We start from the raw sequence: 18,056 nt of genomic DNA on the forward strand, positions 1-18,056 counted from the left end.
CTTCTCTTCTCCACAATCCTATTCAATACTTCCTCATTAGTTATGTGATCTACCCATTTAATCTTCAGCATTCTTCTGTACCACCACAATTCGAAAGCTTCTATTCTCTTCTTGTCCAAACTATTTATCGTCCATGTTTCACTTCCATACATGGCTACACTCCATACAAATACTTTCAGAAACACCTTCCTTGCCATTGCCAGTCTACATTTTATATCCTCTCTACTTCGACCATCATCAGTTACTTTGCTCCCCAAATAGCAAAACTCCTTTACTACTTTAAGTGTCTCATTTCGTAATCGAATTCCCTCAGCATCACCCGACTTAATTCGACTACATTCCATTATCCTCGTTTTGCTTTTGTTGATGTTCATCTTATATCCTCCTTTCAAGACACTATCCATTCCATTCAACTGCTCTTCCAAGTCCTTTGCTGTCTCCGACAGATTCACAATGTCATCGGCGAACCTCAAAGTTTTTATTTCTTCTCCATGGATTTTAATACCTACTCCAAATTTCTCTTTTGTTTCCTTCACTGCTTGCTCAATATACAGATTGAATAACATCAGGGAGAGACTACAACCCTGTCTCAGTCCCTTCCCAACCACTGCTTCCTTTTCATGCCCCTCGACTCTTATTACTGACATCTGGTTTCTGTACAAATTGTAAATAGCCTTTCGCTCCCTGTATTTTACTCCTGCCTCCTTCAGAATTTGAAAGAGAGTATTCCAGTTAACATTGTCAAAAGCTTTCTCTAAGTCTACAAATGCTAGAAACATAGGTTTGCCTTTCCTTAATCTAGCTTCTAAGATACGTCGTAGGGTCAGTATTGCCTCACGTGTTCCAACATTTCTACGGAATCCAAACTGATCTTCCCCGAGGTCGGCTTCTACTAGTTTTTCCATCTGTCTGTAAAGAATTCGCGTTAGTATTTTGCAGCTGTGACTTATTAAACTGGTAGTTCGGTAATTTTCACATCTGTCAACACCTGCTTTCTTTGGGTTTGGAATTATTATATTCTTCTTGAAGTCTGAGGGTATTTCGCCTGTCTCGTACACCTTGCTCACCAGAGGGAAGAGTTTTGTCAGGACTGGCTCTCCCAAGGCCGTCAGTAGTTCTAATGGAATGTTGTCTACTCCCAGGGCCTTGTTTTGACTCGGGTCTTTCAGTGCTCTGTCAAACTCTTCACGCAGTATCATATCTCCCATTTCATGTTCATCTACATCCTCTTCCATTTCCATGATATTGTCTTCAAGTACATCACCCTTGTATAGACCCTCTATATACTCCTTCCACCTTTCTGCTTTTCCTTCTTTGCTTAGAAGTGGGTTTGCATCTGAGCTCTTGATGTTCATACAAGTAGCTCTCTTATCTCCAAAGGTCTCTCTAATTTTCCTTCAGGCAGTATCTATTTTACCCCTAGTGAGATAAGCCTCTACATCCTTACATTTGTCCTCTAGCCATCCCTGCTTAGCCATTTTGCACTTCCTGTCGATCTCATTTTTGAGACGTCTGTATTCCTTTTTGCCTGCTTCATTTACTGCATTTTTATATTTTCTCCTTTCATCAATTAAATTCAATATTTCTTCTGTTACCCAAGGATTTCTACTAGCCCTCGTCTTTTTACCTACTTGATCCTCTGCTGCCTTCACAACTTCATCCCTCAAAGCTACCCATTCTTCTTCCACTGTATTTCTTTCCCCCATTCCTGTCAATCGTTCCCTTATGGTCTCACTGAAACTCTGTACAACATCTGATCTTTTAGTTTATCCAGGTCCCATCTCCTTAAATTCCCACCTTTTTGCAGTTTCTTCAGTTTTAATCTACAGTTCAGAACCAATAGATTGTGGTCAGAGTCCACCTGCCCCTGGAAATGTCTTACAATTTAAAACCTGGTTCCTAAATCTCTTTCTTACCATTATATAAACTATCTGAAACCTGTCAGTATCTCCAGGCTTCTTCCATGTGTACAACCTTCTTTTATGATTCTTGAACCAAGTGTTAGCTATGATTAAGTTGTGCTGTGTGCAAAATTCTACCAGGCGGCTTCCTCTTTCATTTTTTAGCCCCAGTCCATATTCACCTACTACGTTTTCTTCTCTCCCTTTTCCTACTACCGAATTCCAGTCACCCATGACTATTAAATTTTCGTCACCCTTCACTATCTGAATAATTTATTTTATTTCATCATACACTTCTTCAATTTCTTTGTCATCTGCAGAGCTAGTTGGCATATAAACTTGTAATACTGTAGTAGGTGTGGGCTTCATATCTTATCTTGGCCACAACAATGTGTTTACTATGCTGTTTGTAGTAGCTTACCCGCATTCCTATTGTTTTATTCATTATTAAACCTACTCCTGCATGACCTTTATTTGATTTTCTGTTTATAACCCTGTAGTCACCTGCCCAGAAGTCTTGTTCCTCCTGCCACCGAACTTCACTAATTCCCACTATATCTAGCTTTAACCTATCCATTTCCCTTTTTAAATTTTCTAACCTACCTGCCCGATTAAGGGATCTGACATTCCACGCTCCGATCTGTAGAACGCCAGTTTTCTTTCTTCTGATAACGACATCCTCTTGAGTAGTCCCTGCCCGGAGATCCGAATGGGGGACTATTTTACCTCCGGAATATTTTACCCAAGAGGACGCCATCATCATTTAATCATACAGTAAAGCTGCATGCCCTCGGGAAAAATCATGGCTGTAGTTTCTCCTTGCTTTCAGCCGTTCGTAGTACCAGCACAGCAAGGCTGTTTTGGTTATTGTTACAAGGCCAGATCAGTCAATCATCCAGACTGTTGCTCCTGCAACTACTGAAAAGGCTGCTGCCCCTCTTCAGGAACCACACGTTTGTCTGGCCTCTCAACAGATACCCCTCTGTTGTGGTTGCACCTACGGTACGGCTATCTGTATCACTGAGGCACGCAAGCCTCCCCACCAATGGCAAGGTCCATGGTTCATGGGGGGAGTGATTAAATTATACTTGACACAAAATTGTATCTGATAGATCCTTTTTCATGTCTAAGTTCATGTTCTCCTATGATTTTGCCTTCTTCATTTTCCTACTTTTGAATTCCAGTCTCCCAACACAGTCAAGTTATTATCTCCCATAACTACCTGAATAATCTTTTATTTCATTTTGCATTCTTTCATTCTATTTGTCAGCTGTGGGACTAGTCAACATACAGACTTGTACCAGTGTAGTGGATGTTGGTTTCGTGCTATCTTGGCTACAATAATGCATTCACCTTGCTGTTCATGGTAGCTTACCCATACTTCTACTTCCTTATTCATTATTAGACTCACTGCTGAGATTACCCTTATTTGATTTTGTGTTGATAATCTTATGTAACCTGACCCAAAATCCTGTTTTTCTTGCCACTGGACTTAACTAATTCACATTATATATCACTTCAATCCATCCATCTCCCTTACTGAATTCACAATCAGAAAGACTCTGAGGAGACAGAAATTCATGTTCTTTGACCTCAGAAATTTCTTTTCTAAATAAATAATTTTTATCATTAGCAAAAGACGCAACATAAGCTACACTGCCCTTGGCTGTTACTGTGGTAGGACATCTGTACTCTTCACCAACTTCAGCTATTTAATAAAATATTTGCCACCTGAAGATGATGGTGTGAATCATCGCAACATGTAATGCCAAAATAAATTTAAAAAGATTGTCTTGTTTTTATTTATCAACAGTCGCAGCCCTCATAATTCTGTCCTTTATGTATGAAATAATCAACTGTGGAATATACAAACTACTTTGTTGAGACATTGTGTTTACTTTGCTTTATGTTTATTTTCCAGGAACCACGTGTGGTCTTGCGAAAAGTAGACAAGCAGCCTCAAGATGACAAGCCACCTACAGAAGAGAAAAAAGAGGAGAAAAAGCCAAGGAGGCGGCGGAGGCAGTTTAAAGAAAACCTAGAGAACTACGGTACAGTGCCTTTTGTGCTGTTCACTTGCACATGTCCAAAACATGACTCAGTGTCAGAAAGTGGCAAGCATTAGTAGCTTGTATGGCAGTAGTTGCTTTGTGCATAATGGTTGGGAAATAACTTTTCACAATAGCAGCCAGAAAGATGTCTCAGTTGAATGAGTGTACACAGAAGTGGGCACGGTTGAAATATGTAGGCCAGTAGAATATCTCTCTATTCACTTTCAAACAATGAAAACTCCATATAGTAATATCAACAATATAGGAAAAGATAGATTGCTACTTCCTGCAAAGAAGACATTTTAAATTGCAGACAGGCACAATTAAAAGACACTTAAACAAAGCTGTCGACCAGAGCCTTCAGCAGCAAAAGAGAAACAGAGAAATACACACAGTTCATACACACAAGCAAGCACACCTCATAGAGTCATTACCACCAACTCCGGCAGAATGTATTCTGGCCTGAGCTGCTGCAGTCGATGATCTTGTGTGGTTGAGGTGTGCATGCAAACAAAATTTTTACATTATGTTTCATTAGCTTCCAGTCCAAATAAAAATGTGGATTATTTGCACTTCAGTATTGCCCCTATCACAATTACTCATGAAAAAACCACACTGCCATTTGAACCTGTCAGACCAAGCAACCACAAGCCTCTGTCATCACTCTGCAAGTAATTGGCCCAATTCGCACAACACTCTCCCAAACTTTCTACCGTCAGTTGGCTTGGCTTCGTTTATTACAGTGGCTTCTGATGACATCATTCTGTCAGCATCAGTCAATCTGTGTATCAGAATTACACAATTTCTTTTCAATAAAATTATCATTTATACTATTTCAAATGACACTGAAAGGCAATTTCAAGCAATATTTGGTGGAGCAAAATAGAATATGGTGACCCCCACAGAATGCCAATTCTGCTCACATGAAAATCGTGTTTATAATATATTGACTGAACCTTGGCTCAAAAATAAAAAGAAACAAAAATCCGTATAGAAGTATCAAAAACAATAATGGAATAGAAAGAATGTGTGTGTGTGTGTGTGTGTGTGTGTGTGTGTGTGTGTGTGTGTGTGCGTGCGTGCGTGCGTGCGTGCGTGCGTGCGTGTGTGTGTTTCAAAGAGAGTGAGTGAGTGAGTGAGTGAGTGAGTGAGTGAGTTTGAGAGTGAGAGTGCGCGCGCGCGCGCGTGTGTGCGTGTGTGTGTGTGTGTGTGTGTGTGTGTGTGTGTGTGTGTGTGTTTCAGATTTTAACCAACGTAAATTCAAGGATGGAGTAACAACAATATGGAAAGGATAGACTGCTACTCACCACACAGAGGGGGTGCTGAGTCATGACTCCGTGCCCCCTTAGCAGTCTGTCCTTTCCATATAGTTGTAAATTCGGTTCTTAGAGTGACCATGTGTTTCCATAACCCAGATAAATTCATCTCAGTTGGCAAAGTAGCCTAATAATTCAGTGTTTTCCAACCAAACTCATTTTCCCCCAATAAATAAACTAGGTAATCAAAGGAATAATTTCAAAAATAATGTTGTAGGCTCTCTCATCACCACCATAGAGAGAGAAAAGATTTAAAAAAATAGCAGGGATGATGACAGTAATTAGTTGTTTCAGTTTAAATTTATGTCAGTTAATTCAGTTATTCAAGCTGAGTGGCAATTAGATGGTGCTGGTAAGAAAAGAAAGAAAAAAGAACAGTAGCAAACATTCTGCACTCACTTGAAGGTATATTCAGACTAATCAGTAAACATTACTTTCTGTTTAAACTATCCTATATATACAACATTTTGACTTCTTTGCTTTGTGAAAATGAAATATATCATGAAAAATAATCTTCATGCTCTCCATAAATTATTTCAGTTCTCTTGGATAATAGCATTTCATTCTACATAACATATCTTCAGCATCGACTCAGAATGAAACATTTTATTAAAAAGTTTCATGTTTATATTTAACACATCGAGCTTTTTTAACTCGCCAGACAGAACAAGAAATTATACACAGTCATAATTGTAAACATTATTCTGGTGCTGCAACAGTGATGAGACATTACAGAGATAATACAGGAGCACTCATCTAAGAAGAGATTGCCTTCAACATATTGCAGCTGGCAAACAGGCACTCTACAGTTCGGTTTTGTCTTCAGAGATGTCATGCATTCTCCCAGTGACCAATGGTTACATGTAAACTGAAAACACAGTTTGTGCAGATACATAGCGAACACGTCTTTCAACAAAATAAAAGATGTAAAATGCTTGTTCATTCATGCATTTTGTTGGCTGTTGAAAGTAGTGAGTCTTACAGATAGGTTGATGGCATTACATATTGTACGACAACAAGGGTTTCTTACCATCCAGTATGTGTATGGAACACAAGAAGAATTACCATTCAATGCCTCTACGTACACTGTAACCTTATTTTTGTAAACCCTTCAGGAGCATTATATGCTAAATTCTTCTCTTAATGCTGGTTCTCAAAACTTTGCAAGTAGGCTTTCATGGAATATTTGGTGTCTGTCTTCAGGTTTCTGGCAGTTGAGATTTTTCCATGATGCTTTCTCATGGTTACAGTGAACCTTTGACCATTGTTGCCACACTTCTTCGTATACTTGTATGTTCATAATCCCCTGTTAGTCCTATTAGGTATGGCACCACATATTTGAGCAATGTTGTATGATGCATTGCTTGAATATTTTTTAAGCATCACTTCATAGACTGACAGCAGTTCCCCAATACCCTGCCAATGAACTGAAGTCTACCATCTGCTTTACCTATGACTGGACCTATGTGATTGTTCGTTTTCATATTCCTACAAATTGTTATTTCTAGGAATTTGCATGAGATGATCAATTCCAACTTTGATCATCAATGTTTTATTCTCAGAATACAACTTTTCTGTACTTTGTGAGGGGAAGTGCACAAATTTATATTTCTGCATGGTTAAAGCAAGTTGTCAGTCTATGCACAACTTTGAAATATTATCCAAATTTGAGTGGATAATAGTGCAGCTTTTCTCAAGTAGCTCTTCATTATAAATTACTGCATCACTTGCACAATTTCGTTCACAAAATTGAAAATTTACTAGTATTGTTGTCCACCATGTGATTAATAGAATACATGAACAGGGTCTCAACACGCTTCCCTGGAGCACACCGGAGGTGATTTCTACATCTGTCAATGATATCCCATCCAAGATGACTTGCTGCATCCTCCCTATCAAGTATCCTCAGTCTCATCACAAATGTTTTCTGATACCCCTGATGCTTGTATTTATGTTAATACAGGCAGTATTGAACTATGTGAACACCTCAGCACTCATGACCTCGTGACATAAAATCCTAATATTCTTTCCTATGCCCCAGAATTATCTCAACGGGATTTGATGCAGACATGGGTCTGTTACCATCTTCATATGCACTGAAATTGTCCTATACTGTGTTGTAAACACTGTGTTATAAAGGGCTGATTGATTTATGTGGCTCAGGTTTTTCCTCTCTAAACAAATGAAGCAATAACTAGAATTGAAACATGAGTTTTGTGATACATTGAGATAATTTTCAAATCTACATAGTGGTGACGCATCCCTATGCAAATATTTTAGAAATGGTCGCCATTGCAATTTTTCTTTAGTTATTTCTTGAAACATTTTGAAAGTATAAGTAATGTCAACTATTTTTCTCTATAAATATTGCCATAAAGGTTAGTACAGCCTTTTAAAGGTTTCAGTTCACTCAATATTTATTGTTGCAATAGCACATACGGTGTACATGTTAACATTTACAGATCAACAGCACTAGGTGTTACGAGGTACCAATTATTGACCCATGTTGAAACATACATTTTACTGCATGGTGTATCATCCACAGTCAACAATGGAAGCACTAACTGTGGCACCCAGTTGATTGTACAGATGGCGAATGCTATGCCATGCCTGCTCTACCTGTTCTTTCAGGGTTGTTGGTTGAAGAGTTTCACAAGTTACTTCTGTCCCACCATGTTCCACACATGCTCAATTGCAGACAAGTTTGGATATTGTACTGGCAAGGGAAGTTGCTGCACGTTTTTCAGAGCACATTGAGTTTCATGGGCAGTCTGTGGGTGAGCATTATCTGTTGGAACAACACATCAGCTACCTGTTGCAAGAACAGCAAAAGAAGAAGCCTAACAACAGTCTGCATGCACCAAGTGCTAGTTGCCATCCCCTCTAGAAACATCAAAGTTGAATGAGAGTTGCAGCTTATCAAATCCCAGACCATAAGGCCTGGAGTGGGGCCATTGTATGTCAGAGTCATCGCTCATGAGGTCTGTGCCATACGCACAAGTGATCATCATTTACGCACAGGCAGAATCTCCTTTCATTGTTGAAAGCCATTCTATCTTCCAAGTGATCCTCTGATGGCACTAGTCAAGCCGTATACATAATGCTGTGACATGAGTGAAAGACGGGCTAGAGTTGTGTGTGCCCAGAGTCACACTGCCGATGGTCAGTTTGCAACAGTTCATATTGACACATCAGAGCTCACAAGCTCTCTTATCTTTGTTGTGGAAGCTATACAATGTGTCACTGCTGTCCTTACAATACGACAATCCTGGCACGTGTCTGTACTGTGTGGTCATTCAGAACCTCATCTGTGGGTGTGAGAATGGTCATGTGATTACTGATAGCAGCATCATTGCAAAACTGATGCAGCATGTCACGTCCAACTTGTGTGGCAGTTCTCCAGAAAGGCCATCCCACCACTTGGAAGGCCACAGTTTGAGCCCTTTCAAAATTGTTGTTGGCTGCAGGAAACACGAATACATCTCCTTTCATTGTTGCTTGCTTGCTTCACACATTTGCGGCACACTGAGCCTTCTGGTTGTGTGCATTTCATGTTAAAGGATAGAAACAGATGGAACTCTGGTAGCTATGTCACTATGCCATCTGTTGGTGACCATGTTCTGTGCTATAATTGTGTCCTTGATGCCTGAGAAATTACTTGTTTTGTACTACTGTCTGAGTAATTGCTTGTATCTATTTTTTCTCTTTAACAATTCACAAAGAGATTTCTACAATTATTGAAGTATGCAATTTCAGAAAGAAAGTCTATTCGGCGTTCAACCCTAGCTAAATCGGCAGCAACGTTACAGAGGATGAAGGATCGCGACGAAGAAGGTCGAAGGCGGAAGCGTAAAGGTCCTCGAAGTTGGGAGTTCTACCAACCGACGCAGGAGGAGCTGCTGGAAGAAGCCAAGATCACGGAGGAGGAGAACCTCCTCTCATTGGGTGAGAGCTGCAGATTGACTCCTTTAATTCCTAGGTGTACTGCTTACAGCTCGTCTTTGTGTATCCACTTTGTTTCCATAACTTTACCAAATACTTCTTTTTGTATTTTCAAGAAATGTTAAGACTGTAAACAGGAAAAGCTATATTTGTATGAATGCAGTGTCTTGCGGTGGTAACATTGAATAAAAAGTTCTTGGGTTTCTGGCAATGATGAGTGATTAAAATTACATTGACAATGACTAAGGAGTGCTTGGCCAAAAGCTTGTGTGATTTTAATCACTTGACGTGACTGGAAACCCGAGAACTTTTTATTCAAAGCTATATTTGAATGCTATATGTTTTATTTTGTTAGTGTAAAATCTGAATACACAGATGAACTTCAATTCAGTGCTAATTATTGCAGAAATAAATTGAAAAAGGAATTCTATTATTCACATACATAAGGAAACATGAACTTTCTGTTTAAATTTCTTTCACAACCAATTTAAATCTAAAGAAACACATAAAACATAAGTTCAAAGTGAAATTCAGTGTTCATAGTGGCATGCAGTGTGATACAAATTGAAAGATGTACAGATACTTAGTCTAACATTACACTCATTAGTGTCATATGCTCAGATTCATGTCCAGATTTATCTGCAGGGGACTCCTTTGTAACAACACAATCTGTGAAAATAATGTGATAAACATATGCAGCAACTGATCTTCTGAATAGCCTGAAATTACTACAATTTTCATATGATATTTAGTCTTAATTGTCACCAAATATTTCGTTTTCATTGTCTGTAGACTCATCAAGGACTTTGGAAATTATTTTCTTCAAATGTTTTCTCTTCTCTTCGCATTTTCAATGCAAAATCGACTCATAAACATGCAAAACACATGAAAAAGAGAAAACTTGAATGTCAACTATTACCTACAAAACAAGAGACATAACAGATGTTTCAGAAATAACCAATTTTTACCATTACTATCATCTGGTAGTCACAGCAGAAACTACAAAGTCTGTAGATCTGACAGAGTTTACAGGAGTCTTAAATATACATTTGACACTGGAAAATCAGCGTAATTGGCATGATGTAATATTATGTCCACTGCACATTCTCATTTCCCACAAGTTCCGTAATATTATGTCAGCCACATTTTTGTGGCAAGTTCCTGTTTCACCAAATTGCTGAGGTCATCTGTTCCTGGGCTTACACACTACTTAATCTAACCTAAACTAACTTACGCTAAGGACAACACACATACGCATGCCCAAGGGAGGACTAAAACCTCTGACAGGGGGAGCTGCGCGAACCGTGGCAAGCCGCCTGAGACCGCACGACTACCCCGCACAGCCGTCACCCACATGCTAAGTGTTAAGTTGAATATTGGTTCCTTTGAAAAGGTCTCATCTGATTCCCTTCACCAATATGACCTCAAGCTCTCTCTCTCAATCACCTCATCATCTACATGAATTTGAACCCCAATCTTCTGAAAGTTTATTCAACCTCAAAATACTCCAACTATTTAACTGTATTACTGGTTTTGATTGATGTAGCAACCAGTTTCAGATCATTTATCTGCCATAACAGCAGCTGGAATTGGTAGAACCATGTAATACATGTGTGATTTTTAACAGTATGCAATAATTTATTAATACAGTGCTGCCAAGGCAGTAAAATGACATGACGATGGTGGCTGTACTACTACAGAGAGGCCAAAGGTCTCATTCTTACAAACAACATACAGATAGTTCACTTGTTTATTGCAAGTACAGATAAAGAATAGTAAATTATTATTATTATTTTATTATTATTATTATTATTATTATTATTATTATTATTATTATGAAAACCAACACACTGAAGAGTCATTAGGCCAATAGCTCACAGGAGACGCTGAAAATGTTCACCATAAACTTCAATACTAACTCACCACGTCTCAATATGTTTCTGGAAACTTTTACCAATTCATTTGGTGTGATTTCCACAATCACATTGTGAATGTTTGTTTTTGACTCTTCTATTGTTCTGAGGGTTGTTACTATAGAATTTACCCTTTAAGTTACCCCACAAATAAAAATCATAGGTAGACAGAGTGATCAACCTGGGAAGCTATAAACCTGTGGAAACTGAACATCCTTCTCCAAAAGCTTGATGGACGTATGATTTTGAAAACTGTGAAATCTGTGCCATCTTGCTGTAAAAATGCATACTCTTGTTCTTCCTCTGCTAACTGTGCTATGAATGGTTGCAACAATTTCGTTACATACACTTAAGAGTTCACGGTGTTGTTAAAGAAAATGAGGTCTACAATTCAGTGGCCTGAAACTGCACATGAAATGCCTACTTTCGAATCATGCAGAGGCACCTCAAAGTGTTCCCTGGTATTGTCTCTCGACCAATAGCATGTGTTTTGAGAGTTCACAGCTAAGGTGAAAGCGCACTTTGTCAGAGTTGAAGAAAAGATTTGGATCCAGATAACCGCGAGCAACATGCATGAATAACAATTAGCAGCACTGTTGTCATTCTGCGCGATCCTCAGATTTTGATACTTTCAACACTCTTACTTTGTTTGCTTGTATATGTAACAGCTTCAGCATGTTCTGGCACGATGTGCATTTGATATTTAGTTAGTACGATAGACATTTAATTGATTTCCCTAGAGTTCTTACTGTAGTCTCGTGAACAAATTCAATATTTTCTGGTGAACAAACTTTCTTTGCATGGTTATGTTTGATGTTAGCGACTGAACCTGTTGCTCTAAATTTAAATGATCAATTTCTGCACAACAGTTCTTGAAAGAGCAGCTGTCTCTGGATATTTCATCATGAGCCTTTTGTCCAACATTTTAAACCATTCACATTCTAAAGAAGTTTCAACAATAAACACTCTTTGTTTGATTGAATAAGGCATTCTGCAGAACTGTATTCCCAACAAGCTTCAAACTGACTTCTGACTAACCTAAGGACATCACACACATCCATGCCCGAGGGAGGATTCGAACCTGCAACCCTAGCGGTCGCGCGGTTCCAGACTGAAGCGCCTAGAACCGCCGGCCGTCTGCTCACCCAAGAATGCTGTAGTAGTGCTGGAGTTTTGTATAATATTATTTGATTATCTTTAAAAATTAAATGACATTCAAAGCTATATTGTTAGGTGAGAACGAGAGCATTTTATACTTTCCGTCTGGTCACCTAAGAAGGGTGTGCTAGTGCTGGAGTTATGTAACACTTCCTGTGGCCACAACCCTACCAGAGTTGTCAGCGAGTAGGATCGGAGGGCCAGCAGAGAGGCGGTCGGCGCAGACCGCAGCTGTGACAGATGCCGGCTAGTTTACATATAGACGCGCAAACTCTTTGACGCAGTGAGTGTGGCCGTTCGCAGCAACACTGATCACTAAACCGCTGTTCAACATCACATGACCGCACTCAGGTGTCGTCCTAGCATTAAGAAATAACAACACTCAGATAGCTTCAAATATGACGTTCAGTATAACTTGAGGCCTCTTTTTATCTTGGCCACTTTGTATAATCAGTAATACGATGTAATAACTATGTGTTTTCTGTCAGCTGGATAAATATTTCGAGAAGAATGTAGAAATAGTTGAAGAGTTTTTGATGTTTTATTTGTGTGATAAATCTTTTGCAGAGAAGCACCAGAAATTGGAACTCGAGAAAAAGAAGGCCCGTGCCGTGAAGAAGGCATTTGTCGGACCGATGATTCGGTACCACTCCGTAACAATGCCGCTGATAAGGGTGATACAACTGAAGCAGGAGAATGCTGAAACTGTTAATGAACAGAATAGGTAAGGGGACAGATGCCGTGTTAACAAACAAGAAATATTTAACATTACTGTTTAAATTGTTGTTATTGCTGTGAGTAGCAGTTGCAGTATGCTTTAGTTTGCTATTAGCAGACTGTTCATCTTACATTAACTCACCTCCTTTTGTGTTGTGCAAGGTAACCCACTTCCACCAACAAAATTTTGGAGGAAGTTTAGGAATATTTTCGGGTATTTTGCAGATAAGTGAGCCTTTGTCCCCAGTGGCTTGTTATCTCTCTGTTTATATTATTTTATTCAGTTTCAGACAGGGCCCATTCCACCACATACAATACCTTTGTTTATGTTAAAATACATTCACAACAGTAAAAAACATGGTAGATGAAATCTCCAACATGGACAACACAAAACACAGACTAACACAACAATCAGAACATCTACAATGTGGCTATTCATTGCAGGAATATCTCAGCATAGTGTCATCGTGTCGTTTTCCATTGCACTCACTGAACTTATATGTGAGATGCATATCGGCCATCTCTTCATCACTAAACATATCCTTGCTGCTGTGTATCACTGTCAATGTACCACTAACACTGCTATAGAAGAAAAACCAAGGAGAACAGAGTCGAACAAGCTTGTTCCAGATATGGCACACAGACACGCCATTTGCATTTTCAGTGGAATGCAAATACGAAGATAAAGGGGGATAAGATATCAGAAGTTCCTTTCTCAAAGTAAAGCCTATGTTTGATACTGTTTTGTGGCCAGAGACACTCTCTTAGCCTCTGTGAGTCAGCTTATATCTTCCTTGCTTCATCTGTGATTTGGGATTTTGCTTACAAGATAGCACATATCCTCTCTTTATCTACTTCATGGTCTCTAGTTTTCGTGCCAAGTCTTCACTAATCTCATTTCTGCTATTCATCATTATTTTTATTTTTGTTTGGTTTATTCTGAATCCATTCATTTAAACAGGTCTGGTAGTTCTATACCACTATCACTAAGGATGGCAATTTCAGCAGTGAAGATTATCATTGATATCCTGATGCTGTATGTTTTAATCCCACTCGTCAACCTTCCTTTTATTTCTCTCATTGCATCTTTGATGTGTAGATTAAATGGTAGGGACAAAAGACTGTACTTCATGTCTTACACAATTTTTAATCTGAGCGCTTTTGTCTTTAGTTCTGATTTTTCCCTCCAGATTATTGTACATTTTGTATATTGCCTGTCATTCCCTATAGCTTACACGTTTTTTTGCCAGGAATTTTGTACATCTTGCACCATTTTACATTGACAGTTGCTTGCTCTTGGTCAACAAATCCTACGAACATGTTTTGATTTTTCCAGACTTGCTTCCGTTATCATTTCAGTGTCACAACTGCCTCTGGTACCTCCCTTTCCTAAATGTAAACTCATTATTACCGTCTGCAGTTGCTACAAACCTTGATTCCCAATGACAGTCAGAAACCAATGACTAGGTTGTGGTGAGGCTTCATACTTTTTTTTCTGTGAGTTTATGTGAAGATTCAATGTTCATGCCTCCCCTACCAATAATCCTACGAGAACTGTGAGCTCGCATCATCTGTGCTTTTGAACAGATTGATAAGGACATTGTGCACTGAATACAGGAAGAACTTGATTATCGACTTTATGTTGGGGTGGGGGGGGGGGGGGGGAGGGGGGGCTGGAGGTCCCACATATGATGGTGGAGCACTTACGTCAAAAAAACCTTTTTGGGTATTTCTGTGCATATGCAAAGCTTTGTGACAATTTGTCAACTAATATAACTATATAAAATCTGTTAAATCACTTCACTAATTCACAGCCCTATATAAGCTTTTACTTATATGCATCTGTCCAGCAACCACATTAAAAATGAGAAAGATTTGTGTATTTCCCAATCAGTTTGGAACACTTTGTTACTTAAGAGACTTCCAATAACTAATTGCAAGAGCAATATCAAATTCTTCAGTACAGTACCCATAGACTCATCCAAATATATTGTTGGGTCCAGATGCCTTTCCACTGTTGAGCAATTTTACTTGATTTCCTGTTCTACAATCTGTTATCTCAGTATCTGACATTTTATCAGTGATTGAAACCAAAAATTATTTTACAGTCTTCCAGAATGAAACTATGTTGGAAAAGTGAACTCAATATCTTGGCCTTACCTCTTCAGTTGGGTAGAAGTACAGTCACTGAATCACTGGATAGATTAACATGGTCCATTTATTGACTTTATGTCAGGGTTTATTGTCAGATCTGTGAAAAGAAATGATAGTTTCGAATTCATTGAATTCTTTTCACATTGTTTTGATTACACTTATTTTGGCTGTTTTCACCTTTTCTGTCTGTCTTTAACATCTATAGTGACACAGACTGTTAGAGATGCCCCGATGAGTATTGGACACCGAAAGGATTTATTTGAATTTGTTTTTCATCCAGTTCCAGTGAAAATGTTAAAACAAAAGAAGATCCAGCTACACCAAAACAGGATCCTCCTACATCTCCTTCGGCCATCCCTCTCACGAAGGTCAAAGAGGAGGTCGATCCAGACATGGCCGACAGTCAAGCAAAAGATGACAAGAAAGATGACAAGAAAGACGACAAGAAAGACAACAATGAAATGGACATCGTAGTAGAAACACCGGACGACAGCTCAGCAGACGAGTCTGGAAAAGAAAAAAAATCTGTTCCGGAAAGACTCACCCAAGTCGAGGGGAAGTATGAGAGGACGTTTATCACTTTTTCAGAAGAGCCTGTCTTCCAGAGTGTGTTCACCAGTAACAAGCCACGCCCTCATCACAAGAACCTCTGCCCCATAACCAGGTAACTACTGTGTGTCCAGTTTCTTTCAGTAATTTATTTCACTATTTGTAATATTTTTTTATTATCTGTTCTTACATTCTTGAGCATTTATAAGAGATGTTACAGAAGTATGGTTATATAAAAACTATATCATACAAATGAATGTTACGGAATGGTCGTCGTCAATTTTCTTCATATTAATACAATTTGTAGTCACTGCCCGGACATCAGTTTACTAGAACAGTGCAATGCACTCATAGAAAAGCACTTGAAGGAACTACATTTGAAGATTGATGGTTTATGAGTGCTGTCAAATGCAAAAAAATTCAAACCTTCTGATACAACCACTTGGAGCTTTGCACATAGTGTTCCAGTCATAATTGCAAGATTGTTGGTTCAGTTTTCACTACTATAGGCCTATTTGAATTCTACAGGTTCCAGTCACATTAATTTGACCATTTCCTGTACTTGATGTCAACGTGCAATAACCATTACAGGCTGCAGGTGGCAGCACAAGGCGTCAACAGTATTCATAAAGCATGTCTATGTCTTTACATAGATATGTATTAAAAACAAAGATTCCAAGACTTACCAAGCGCGAAAGTGCCGGCAGACAGGCACATGAACAAAACACACAAACACACACACAGAATTACTAGCTTTCGCAACCGATGGTTGCTTCTTCAGGAAGGAGAGGGAAAGACGAAAGGATGTGGGTTTTAAGGGAGAGGGTAAGGAGTCATTCCAATCCCGGGAGCGGAAAGACTTCCCTTAGGGGAAAAAAAGGACAGGTGTACACTCGCGCGCACACACACACACACACACACACACACACACACACACACACACACACACACACACACACATCCATCCGCACATACACAGACACAAGCAGACATATTTAAAGGCCATGTTTTGTTGACTGATTCATATGCTAACACTTGTCGATGGCCCAGCATTGAAATCTGCAGCAATTTGAGGGACGGTTGCACATCAGTCACATTGAATGGTTCTCTTCAGTCATCATTAGTCCTGTTCTTGCAGGATCTTGCAGCATTGTCAGAGATTTAATATTTTACCAGATTCCTGATATTCGTGGTATACCCGTGAAATGGTCATTCGAGAAAATCCCCACTGCATCACTACTTCTGAGACGCTATGTCCCATCACTCATATGCTGACTATGGATGGATGTGTGTGTGTGTGTGTGTGTGTGTGTGTGTGTGTGTGTGTGTGCGCGCGCGCGCGCGAGTGTACACCTGTCCTTTTTTTCCCCTAAGGGAAGTCTTTCCACTCCCGGGATTGGAATGACTCCTTACCCTCTCCCTTAAAACCCACATCCTTTCGTCTTTCCCTCTCCTTCCTGAAGAAGCAACCATCGGTTGCGAAAGCTAGTAATTGTGTGTGTGTGTTTGTGTGTTTTGTTCATGTGCCTGTCTGCCAGCGCTTTCCCGCTTGGTAAGTCTTGGAATCTTTGTTTTTAATACATTTTTCCCATGTGGAAGTTTCTTTCTATTTTATTTACATCTTTACATAGATAGTCAGGCAGCAGTTAGAGTTGACGGTAAATTGAGTTCATGGTTCAGAGTAGTTTCAGGGATAAGTCAAGGCTGCAACCCGTCTCCACTGTTGTTGAGATGTTTGGATTTTCCCACCTCCACGTTGCATATGTTTTGAGTGAAATGCCCAGTCAATGCGCTGTTGTTTTCACGTCAATTCTACCAAACTTGAGAGTTGTTTAGTTCTCGGGGTTTTGTAAAATTCCTGGATTCATGTCTCGTCGCTGTGCAGCCTATGAAAAGGATTGCGGAAGACTCCCAAATAAATTCCAAAGTACAGTGCAATTTTAATGCCAATTTATATCCAGTACTCTGGTGTCCGACCCTGGTGAAACTGTACCGGTTACATCACATGTACTCAAAGTTGACATCAAACGAGACACACAGTTCACAACAATCAACAAACGAGTGAGCCTACAATACATTTGCTCGCAACCCTAGCCAAAAAACGAGTGCCCCAAGGTACCTGCATTACCTCTATTTATACTTTTGTTGACAATTACCTACAATGAAAATTACAATTTTACGTAAAATCACAATTAAAAGTTAAACCGAATATGAGCTACACATTGCTAAAAATTTACAATCCCAGTGCTGAACAAGGTGAACCTATTTTCAACTTAGTTACGAGTTAATATAACAATTTCTGACTAATTATGTCACAGGTAACAATTACATTTCTAAATTTGTTTATAACAAATC

At 39.2% G+C, this 18,056-nt stretch overlaps 1 protein-coding gene across 3 annotated transcripts in view; it reads left to right on the plus strand.

Annotated features, from left to right (window-relative positions):
• Positions 1 to 18,056, plus strand: part of LOC126293436 (putative mediator of RNA polymerase II transcription subunit 12) — a 56,101-nt gene that overhangs the window by 21,268 nt on the left and 16,777 nt on the right. For all 3 annotated transcript variants that reach the window (XM_049986664.1, XM_049986663.1, XM_049986665.1), the window contains exons 4-7: positions 3,823 to 3,952; positions 9,025 to 9,213; positions 12,849 to 13,005; positions 15,433 to 15,816. In XM_049986664.1, the coding sequence (XP_049842621.1) occupies positions 3,823 to 3,952; positions 9,025 to 9,213; positions 12,849 to 13,005; positions 15,433 to 15,816 (860 nt within the window). The remainder of the gene's footprint in view (positions 1 to 3,822; positions 3,953 to 9,024; positions 9,214 to 12,848; positions 13,006 to 15,432; positions 15,817 to 18,056) is intronic.

This window comes from Schistocerca gregaria, chromosome 10, assembly GCF_023897955.1.
Source record: "Schistocerca gregaria isolate iqSchGreg1 chromosome 10, iqSchGreg1.2, whole genome shotgun sequence".
NCBI lineage: Eukaryota > Metazoa > Arthropoda > Insecta > Orthoptera > Acrididae > Schistocerca > Schistocerca gregaria.